The following is a 10,836-nucleotide window of genomic DNA, read 5'->3' on the forward strand; positions in this document are numbered from 1 at the left end:
ATAAAATGAGTCTAGTAGTTGAGAAGAAGTTATAAAATGAGTCTAGTATAAACACTTTTAATATAAACGTGCAGTTGAGCGTCTATTGAAATTACGCTCAAGTTAGCCGCAATTATAAAATGAGTTGGAGGCTACACGCTAACAGTATGTACGTTTATGAAAACGATTTCTTAAATGACGTTTGATCCACACGCTATCTTAGAGAACGTTTTACTAATAAACGTAAACTTCAACATCTTTTTGAAGTTCCACGCAATTTAAGTTAACGTTTATGTCCAACGCATTTTATAACTGCGGGAAGTTGTATTATGAGATTTGCCAAAGAAAGTTCTCATATATAGACACCCCGTTTGAGAATATAGAAATATGGGACTTATAGCAGCTAGGAGTGTGCCTGCTTTTGTTGCCATATATGGCTTATAGCAACAACACTAAAGTTGCTCTAACAAGAGCTATAATGAACAAACTTCGCACTCTAGTCGCCTAGGTAAATCTGTTTCAAAGTCACTGTAGTGAAAGATAAATCTGTTTCCAAGTCGCAAGCAATTGATCTGGTGTTTAAATGTTAATCGTATGGATCCAAATATAGGTCCATGAAAAAACAGATACAACGGCTTTTTAAAATAAAAGAAGAATACAATCCAGTCCTATCCTTCTATCAATGGAAATGAACAGTTTCATCTAGAAACTCATACTTTAGGCACCCAAAGCTCATGTAGAGCTATTGGCCAAAGGAAAAGCTTTACTAGGTATAAATCAACGCTTAGTTAATATGCGACTTTATCAGATGCTAGTGGCGTGCAATGATAGCCAATCTGTGTTTCCATCTTCCGGAGCTTTACATTTTACTTTACAGCCATCCATTCTTTCTCTCCAATTCCAGCTATTTCTTTCCTCCTCTTCCCTTCTTCACTGAATGACCCGTCTTTCGTTTGTGACGGCTAAAATCTGATACAAACCTGAACGACTGATTACAGTCACGACACTGGTAAGGTCTGTCACCTGTGTGTACCCGAATGTGTTCAGTACGAGACCACGGCCACTTAAACGTCATCATGCACCCTCTAACTGGACATTTGAGTGGACGATCGTCGGAGTGGACTCTTCTATGCTGCATGAGGTATTTGTGAGAGAAGAAGCTTTTCCCACACCCCTTCACAGAACACATATTCTTCTTATGCAACGAGAGTTCTTGCTTTGAGCTGAATCCCATAGTGCATCCTTCAACATTACAGTGGTACTCTCCTTCTGCATCTTCCAAGGGTAGTTTGTTCCTACTACTAGCATAAGAAACTTTTCTAGCTCTCCTCATGGGTTGCTTCTCTTCCTCTATCTTCACTTTCCCTTTCACCCTCCTTTTCCCTTTCCCTCTGACCACCACTAAATTGTCGTCTTCTTCCTCTTCTTCAGCAATAACAGGCTTCCAAGATGTTCTTCTTCGAGGCCGTTTGCTGGGTATATTGTATTCTTCCTCCTCCTCCTCTTCAGCAACAACAGGCCTCCATGATGTTTTTCCTCTAAGCCGTTTGCTGGGTGTATTGTCTTCTTCTTCTTCTTCTTCTTCTTCTTCTTCCTCTTCCTCCTCCTCTTCCTCTTCAGCAATAACAGACCTCCACGGTGCTCTTCTTCTAGGCTGTGCACTGGGTATATTGTTTTCTTCTTCTTCTTCTTCTTCTTCTTCTTCTTCTTCTTCTTCTTCTTCTTCTTCTTCTTCTTCTTCTTCTTCTTCTTCTTCTTCTTCTTCTTCTTCTTCTTCCTCCTCCTCTTCCTCTTCTTCAGCAACAACATGCTTCCATGACGTTGTTCTTCTAGGTCGTGCACTGGGTACATTGTTTTCTTCTTCTTCCTCCTCCTCCTCCACCACCACCAACTCCTCCTCTTCTTCTTCCTCTTCTTCAGCAACAAAACGCTTCCGTGGCGTCCTTCCAAGCCGTGAGCTGTATCCACCTTCAATTTCATCTTTTGTACTCATATTTGAATCATATCGTCGATCACCCCTTAAGGTACTACTGAGATGGCGTGGAGTCTCATGTTTCATTCGGCCACCACTTCTGTGTGGCCTCTCTGGTAGAAGAGGGAGATCACTTTCAGGGGAGAACTCTATTGCTGTAGCTTCATCTTCATCTTCATCCTCATCTTCAGTGTCATCTTTCATTCGACCACCATTTCTGAGTAGCCTCTCCTGGAGAAGAGGGTAATCACTCTCAGGGGACGACTCTTCTGCTGCAACTTCATCTTCATCGTCAATGTGGTCTTTTATATACATATTTGAGCTATAATGTCGACCACCCCTTAAGGTACTACTGAGGTGGCGTGCAGCCTCACGTTTTGTTCGACCACCACTTCTGAGTAGCCTCTCCCGTAGAGGAGGGGAGTCACTTTCAGGGGACAACTCTTCTGCTGCAGGTTCATCTTCCTCCTCAATCTCGACTTCAGCCTCAACCAGCCTGTTGTCCAGCTGGGAGCTCTGATGTCTCTTAGTTGCAGGCTTTTCCGATGTATTTTTCCTCTTCCGTGTAGGCTTTCTATTTACAATAGCAGGTGTCCTTGCATGCGGTGAAGAATTCTTCTTCGGAACCAGTAGTTGCTCAGTCAAGTGGGCCATGTTAGGTGTTCCCTCGAGCTTAAACTCACGCACTGTATGACTGTGAAAAGTCATGGGGTAATCTTCTTGGGTCTGCCTATCAACAAGGTAGGGATGAACCTGGTTTGACATCCACACCTTCCCACACCACCTACCTGCAACAAATATTTTCTTCTGCTTACCAGATCCCTTTGTAGAAAACTCAGGGTCTGTTGGGGAGTTAAACGCTGGAGAACTGCGGCCAAATGCCTTATAGATGACTGGATTGTAAGGCATTTGCTTACTATATATAGGCGACTGGCTAAGACTGACGCTATAGTAGAGATTGACACCCAGCTTTACAGACCAATCCCCATTACCAGCAATAGCTTCCTCGTCATACAGAGCTGATTGGGTTCTCTCTATATCATCTTTGCTGGCCTCAATGAACGGAATGGCATTCCAGTGTTTTTTTACTCCCATTTCCTCTGACAGTGATTTTGCCTCAACTTGAATTTGGGAATACTCTAAAATTTTCAGAAAATAGGAATTAGTGAATCAAGGGAGTGAAGATGGCATATCCAATTATAAAGACAAGGTGAGAACGTAAGTCATGGCTTTCTAAGAACTTAAGAAAGTGAGCTTAGGAAGAAAAGCATAAACATATTAGTCTTTACCTGGATTACAAATGAGCAGCATATGAACTCCACCGATTGGTCTCAGCTGGTTTTCCACCTCCACAGCGTGTTCAAGGCAGAATATATGTTTTCTGGTGGAGTCCACATCAGAGCTTTGCACAATCTGCATGTTTGAATTCTTCAATGGTAACTCAGCATTTGTAGACTTGCTTGGTTCACTCAAACAATGACGTGTGGAACTATTTGAAAGAACACCCTGATGGGATTCAACATATCCGGTCAATGTTGTATTTCTACAAGAATCCTTATCACCAATCGATTCCCCGTGCACAAGTTCCCGCGTGTTATTCCCAGAGAAGATATGAGGAGCCTCTACACCTTTAATATCAGCATCATGACTTCTCTGTTTCTGCTTCCTATCAGAAACCTTGGTTCGTTGATAAGTTTTGATAAACCTGTCAGTCCCATAACCTTGTCTCCGTGAAAGATAGGAGCTACTCTCAACTGTTGCATCTACAGAATCATGCTCAAGGGAATGGGATCCGAAACCGTTGGATAAGAACTCGCTATGTTGATGAAATAGTGAACAGTCTCCCCTATCATTTGCGTTATCATCCTCGGAATCTGACGAGTTCCCATATGCAAAAGCTAGTAGATCAAGAGAAGTAACATCCTTGTTGGTTCCGGTATCTAAAGCTGATTTTACCCTTTCTGGAACCAAGTCTACATTATGTAGGCCATCATGGTCACTCTTCTCTGTTTGTCCTGCATCACAAAACATGAATGTACAGGTAACAATTTCTTTGATATAAGAGTGGATTAGAGATGCGGGAAAATATCGTTGTCAAGAGCATACCTGAAGGGTGGTCAGCCTCAGGAGTATCGTCTACTTCCTCAGCAACAGGGTATCTATCTCCAGAACCAACTGCCCACTCATTAAAGAAACCACAGTCAGCAGAACGTAAGTATCTAGCAGCAACATCACTGGGTTGAATTACAGCTGCACATCCAAAGGTCAATACCCCGCATGTGACACACGTAAAAAGTCCTTGTTCTATCAACCTAGACTCTGTGAAGTGCTTGTTTTGTTAGGGTTCCCTATGACTGAAGTGGGAGTGAACAAGTTAGTATTTTCATATGAACCATTTCTGCTTAGTGATGAGGATGAAAGCCTGTTTCCTCCCAATTCCAGATTAGATTTTCCTTTCAGTGAACGACACCATTATAAGGCCTGACCCCCATGTTTCTGTCCATATTGGAAAGAGAAGTTTTTGAGGCTTCAAGTGATTCCTTGTTGGTGCATAAACCAAGTGACAACCTCGGCTTTACCTTAACTTGGGATCCAACACCTAAATTTGAACATTCAAATGTTTCTAAAGAACTTTGTGGCAGAAGAACACAAGAAGCTCCTTGTTCAATAAGAAGATGAATTAGGTTGTTATTCTGTATCATATTCTGCACAAATAACTCTTTAATCATGGTTTGTCCTTCACTCCTCTTCTTATTTTTTAGTCTGGAGCTGCGTGGCTCATCGCTGCTGATGTTCCTAGGTACACTACACAAAGAAAAACAAAGATGTACTCGAGTAAGATTTTCATCATTATAAACAACCAAACTAAAGGTATTCGGGTTGGCATATATATCTGTGATCCCGATAAAAACAAACCTAGGACATAATGACAGTGATAGTGTATATAGAAGCTGTAAATGAGACACCATTGGTGGACAATTAATAGAAGCCCTGCGAATTGCAGCTTCGTTTGCAACTGTCAACCATTCTGGTGTTGCAATATTTGCTGCCTCCCCAAATTGAATCCTACAAGTGTAAAAAATGAATCAAAAAAATCAGCGTTCCAACTTAATAAGCATCTTGTTTTTGCATGTCAAGCATTGCAAGTTCGCACATAACGAGCAGTGAGATTCTCTATTGGCAAGGATAAATCAAGGAACAAAATTATGATGACCATTAAGTATTTGTGATTGATGAAATATGCTATATGAGTTCAACAGCAGAAGCTTTTTTTTTTTTTTTTTTCCGGAAAATCTTAGTGGTTTACCACCTACGAATACAGTAACCAACATGCTATAGATATTCTGTAGTTCTAATATAAAGGAAAGAATGTGGAGTGAAGGACTGACCATGGCTGAATCCTGAATGGTAAGCTCTTGGGAAAGTGACAACAACTCCCCAACATTCTGCACAATCTGATTTTGAAGGTAAATTGTCAAAGAAAGCATAGTACAAATCTAACGCGCACACAAAACTGAGTGCGAAGGAATTGCAGACACCAGCAAGGTTAGCAGTTAAAAAAAGATCACCGCAGCAAGGAATCCCACCAATAAGTACTTCAGGAGACAACACTGTAGTCCTCTCGCAAGGGTAGCAAAAGTGACTGTCACAAACCCACAAAAATTACTAAGAGACTCAAATGTAAGCCTTGATGACCAACTCGATCCCAACTTAAAAGCAACATGAAAGTGGGCAATAGTAACAAGAAGACTTCAATACCTGGTTCCGGTTCGTAAGGTATTCACTAATTTTTAATGATATCTGAAATTCCCAAATACTGATGGAACTATATAAAAACAAAAGTTGCATAATCTGACAAACTAAAAATCTCAACAGTGATGGGGGATAACATGATTTACAAACATAGGGGACATATGTGCTGATCTGAAATATAGTTTGGGAAATATATTTGGATGGGGAAGTAAGAAGAATAACGGGTGGGTAGATCGTGACATTTTTCACAATATTGTATATACAACTTCTTAGGGTCGGAAGCGTTATGTTACTCTGTCAATACTGTCAATCCAAGGGCCCATGTCCCTTATAAACCTTGACCAAATAAGCAACCTTATCTCAAGTGTACATAGTTTTGAGCATTGGGTACATTCACTAAGTGTATCATGTTACCAATTTAACATATACAATTATGCCTTCTACATCGCCTTTACTATTTTGCGACATGATTAGGCTGAGAAAAAGAGCTTTTCCCTATTCACATCAAACCACTTAAATCTACCAGCATTAAATATCTAAAAACCCAAGACTAGCAGCTACGAGCTTGAAACACTAGAGTTCACTATCGAAACAAACAACATCCATACATTACAGAGCTATAACAGTGGAAATTCACTTAACAAACAACAGCAAAACATTACAGCGAAAAAAATACAAAAATAGCAGTAACATAATCAAGAACTATAACAACAATACAACATCAAAAATCACAAAACAGGGGATATCAATCAAATATAATGCCAATTCACTCACCGAGCGGATTAACCTCTCCACCATATCCATGCACTCGAATCACTTCCTCAAATGCCACTGCCGCATCTTTAGGAACTCCATACCAAGTTTTTCCAGCACCCATATGCAAATAATTCAAACTATGCAAATCATGATCCTCTACATGCCAAGCGAACCAACTAAACAACATTGCTAAATACACCATTGGTGAAGTAACACCCGGTATATCTTCCTTCATAAACCTTAACAACGATTCTTTATGCCTTGAAACACCTCTCATATTCCATACAGTCTCCCCAACTGTCGTCGGTATCCCTGATTCTCTCCATTTCTTCTCATTAATCGGTACAAATGCAGACCCTGGCATATCATTGGCATACTCCACAGTGAATGGCTTATCACGACTAGCTTTCCAAAACAAAGCCTCAATCTCCAGTTCACTAAACACCTTCTTCTTCGCACTCTTCTTCAAATAACTCCTCTCGAACGCCTTTGCCTTTGCTTCAAATTGCTGTACAGTGTAAGCCTCTCCACTCTGCCATACTGGTTTCTGTACAGGCCGTGGTTTACGAGGACAGAAACCGATCTGTTGATGTCTAGTAGTAAATGTAGGTAGAGTTTTAGAGACTGAGTTTGGATTTCTTGCAGATAAAGAACGATTGAGTTGCGTAATTGCTGTTTTCTTTGGTGGAGATGATATTGGTGGTATGATCTTACAGATTCCATATTTTGATGCATCTTTTTCAATCTTTAGTATATATGAAATTGGGTCTTGGAATTCTTCTAAAGTTGGGTGATACTCTGGTGCTAATGGTAAGTTTCTTAACCATAGTGGTACCTCTGACTCTGCTGCTACTGATGATGTTGCCATTGAAGAAAAGGGGATACTACGGATTATACTTGAATATTCATTTGGTTAAGAATTAAAAGATCAAAATCGATGAAACTGTGAAAAGAATTGAACGAAGAGTGAGTAGAGAAAGGGGATTGAAATTTCTAGGGTTTTCAGTTTCTAACCTCTGTTTTTCATCTCTCTTTCTCTCCTCTCTCCAACTCTTTGAATGTATAAAAACAGGGGAGAGGTGAGAAAATTGAGGGCAAGTGGGGAAACAGGGGTTACTGGGTAGTATAGTGTGGTTTTATTCTGGTGATTTTTATAAGACATTTTTTTCGAAACTCACATTGTATTTTTAGGTTTATTTCATTTATGCCATCGATAGTTTTTTTTTCCCGGCTTGATCGGGGTATGTCCAAATTAATTGGGGTATACCTAATGAGACAAAATCCAAGACATTTAGAAGTAAAATAGACCACCTTTAACCGTATATTTTCTAAATGGCTAATATACTCTTGTTTAATTAACACTAAAAAAATCTGATTAGGTTAACTAATTGAATTTAGATTAAAATTTTGAAATTATGAGATTAAACCTTTTATCTGTCTTATGAGTTCGATTTCGATCAAAAAATTTGGTTTTGAAAATGTGAAAGGTCGGCAAGGTCTACGTTTGAATAAGGTTCCGACTAAGTATAGCCGGCAAGGTCCGCGGATGAAGAAGACGCCGACCATTAGTAGGCCGTAAGGGTCTTTGAATAAAGAATATGCCGACTATATTGGGCCAGCAATCTTATGGTCGGCATGTAAATATTTCCTACAACGCCGGCTATCTTATAGTCGACATGCAAATAATTTCTAACATTTTCGGCTGACTTATAGTCGGCATGCAAATAATTTCTAATATTGTCGGCTGTTGAAAAGTCTTTGTCGACCTTTAGTTATACCCAACAGAAAACAGAATATGGGAAGATGTAATCCACTTTATTCATGCAATTTTAGTTACTACATTGATTAAAACATAAAAAATAACTCCTTGTCGACGGAAAAACGAATGCACTTAGCATGTGCATCAATCCTTTGAACCCCTAGGCGATCCTAGTGGACGAGTTATAGTCTCGTGAGGGTTTACATAGAGATGTACCCACAAATCCTACACTAAAACCATCAATCTTCGTTGGAGGAATCTCAGTCATCTCTGGCCTGCATGAAGTCCGGGCATACTCCGGGATTTTGGAGACCATGAATTCATAGCTTGCATCGAATGCGAATGCTTCCCCATTTTCCTCCAAGTAGCGCGCTTTGACGACTTCATGCTACAAAAGCAAAACACAAACTTACTTTGTTAGTGGTGTTTAGTAGGAAGATCAAACAACATGGATCACATAAAATAAACCACAAATATACTTACAAATTGTTCAATAGACAAGTTGAAGTTGGTAGTGTTGAAAATCCGGGGTTGGAGAGCTAAAAAAAGCAAGTATCGCATTTTCGATGACTAGGTGCCTATCATGGACTTGTTGAACACTTCTTCCATTAGGATTTCCAAACTCTTGCCTAAATTTATTGTGTACCCTAGCCCAAAATGTTACGGCATCCACCCTTACGGAGGACTGACGTCTAACTCGAATTTCCGTGTACCACGCTTTGGTGATTGTCAAATCTTCATTTGAGTCAAATGATGTCATTGTTGTATGTAGAGGTATTGGGAGAGTTAGATAGAGTATATGATGATATGAGCTTTGGAGAGTATATGCAAATAGGTGTGTGTTGTTTTGTACATAGAACTAGTGTATTTATAGGATAGTGCCCAAATTTGGCCGTTATAGTGCTTAAGTACAAGTCAATCAATGCAATTGTACTTGTAAAAATTTTGAATTTTGAATTCGCCGGCGCGGTTTTTGTTTCCCCAATATGCAGACTAAGTTTGGCCGACATGGTCTTAATTTTCTTACCATGCCGACCTTGTTATGATTTTAGGCATCAGGAGTTCATTTTCTTATGTTTAAACGTCGGAATGGTATTTGGTCATTAGCGTGCCGGCTTGATTATAGTTGGCAAGGTCGTAATTTTACAACCCTACCGACCTTATTCTTTTAAGGCACTAGGAGAAGGTACTTTTTGCAACAGATAGTCGGCAGGGTCGATAATATAACATCTTGCCGGCAGTCAAACAGCTGCCGACCCTGGTAACTACATCATTTCTGTTGTCAGGGCCGGCAGTCTGACAGTTCACAACCTTGTCGGCTCTGGTTTAGTCGGCAATGTAACTTAACAAAAGCATGCCGGCGGAACTGTTGACACTTTACATATCTAAACAAACCATTCATTCAACAACTAGAAATCCAACATATTTTGTCCAAAATACGAAAAAAAATATTTTCCCAACCATTAACCTTAACATTTGTCTAACACAACATAAAGAAATAAACTAGAAATGCATTCATTCACCACCACGACCACGACCCCGTTTAAGAGCACCACCACTACTACTACATTCACCACCACGGGAACGACCCCTCTTTTTGTCAGCATTCATCTTGGCTTGTGCTTCCCTCCTGACTTTTTCTTCCCTCTTTACTTCAGCATCAGCTTGCTTGAACAATTCATAGGCATCCTCATTGTCAACATTGCTAGCATAGTCAATGCGTTTGGTTTGCTCTTCAATCGACAAAGGCTCTCCTCTTTCTCTCGCGCATATGGACGCCACATAATCGACCCACGGTTTCATGACCCCTTGGTTGGTCTCTCACCTGTCCATAATTAATTAGGTTTTATCACCTAAGGCTCGGACGAGCATTTTTCGAATAAATGATTAAACCAACATTTAATCATTCTTTCATCGACAAATCACCAACTTTTCAAGAGATTTTGGTGTTTTGCTCACGCGAGCATATGGACGCCACATAATCGACCCACGGTCTCATGTATCCGGTCCTCCTTCATTCCATGGTTAATTCTCAAATAAACCATCAATTGGTCATCAATTGATCAAATTAGGGTTTCTGAGTCCAAGGATCATAATTCCTGACTCGAACACTAATAACTTTACGACGATCTCATGATCAGTATTCTTAGTTATTATGCTCAATTCAACTACCAGTATACTAATTAATGTTTTATTTTGGTCACGCTACCAATAATTCATCAGACAAGCAACACTTGCTCAGATGAGCAATATTTGCTCAAACCAAGGAATATTGGTTCAACTATCAATATTCAACAATTCATCAAATGAGAAATACTTGATCACCTCAACATGAGAGTTATACCTCTGTCTCGATAGACACGTTCAATTCATGAGTCTCAGAACATTTTACAGAATCATGTTCAACTCAGCAAATACATGGACTCATCGTCCCATAAAGTCATGAAGTCAACAACTGACTAATTAACCACGAGACGTCAATCGTGTCACATGGGGGATATTAACTAGGTTTTTGGTCTGGCGGTCTATGGCACGTGTGTTTATACACGCGATGGAATGTGAGAAAGTCGTGCAATCAGTTAATGGATTTAACAAAGTAGTGGATGGAAAATCGACC

At 40.0% G+C, this 10,836-nt stretch overlaps 1 protein-coding gene across 1 annotated transcript; it reads right to left on the bottom strand.

The window, feature by feature from the left end:
* Window positions 1–508: 508 nt before the first annotated feature.
* LOC113299395 (lysine-specific demethylase REF6-like) lies at window positions 509–7,565 on the bottom strand. Its single transcript, XM_026548416.1, is given in 10 exon segments — window positions 509–3,090; window positions 3,241–3,966; window positions 4,058–4,259; window positions 4,262–4,416; window positions 4,419–4,756; window positions 4,868–5,017; window positions 5,337–5,385; window positions 5,485–5,577; window positions 5,580–5,594; window positions 6,479–7,565. Coding segments are annotated over 10 exon segments (4,785 nt in total). The 5' UTR covers window positions 7,329–7,565; the 3' UTR covers window positions 509–883.
* Window positions 7,566–10,836: the final 3,271 nt, after the last annotated feature.

This window comes from Papaver somniferum, chromosome 7, assembly GCF_003573695.1.
Source record: "Papaver somniferum cultivar HN1 chromosome 7, ASM357369v1, whole genome shotgun sequence".
NCBI classification, from domain to species: Eukaryota; Viridiplantae; Streptophyta; class Magnoliopsida; order Ranunculales; family Papaveraceae; genus Papaver; species Papaver somniferum.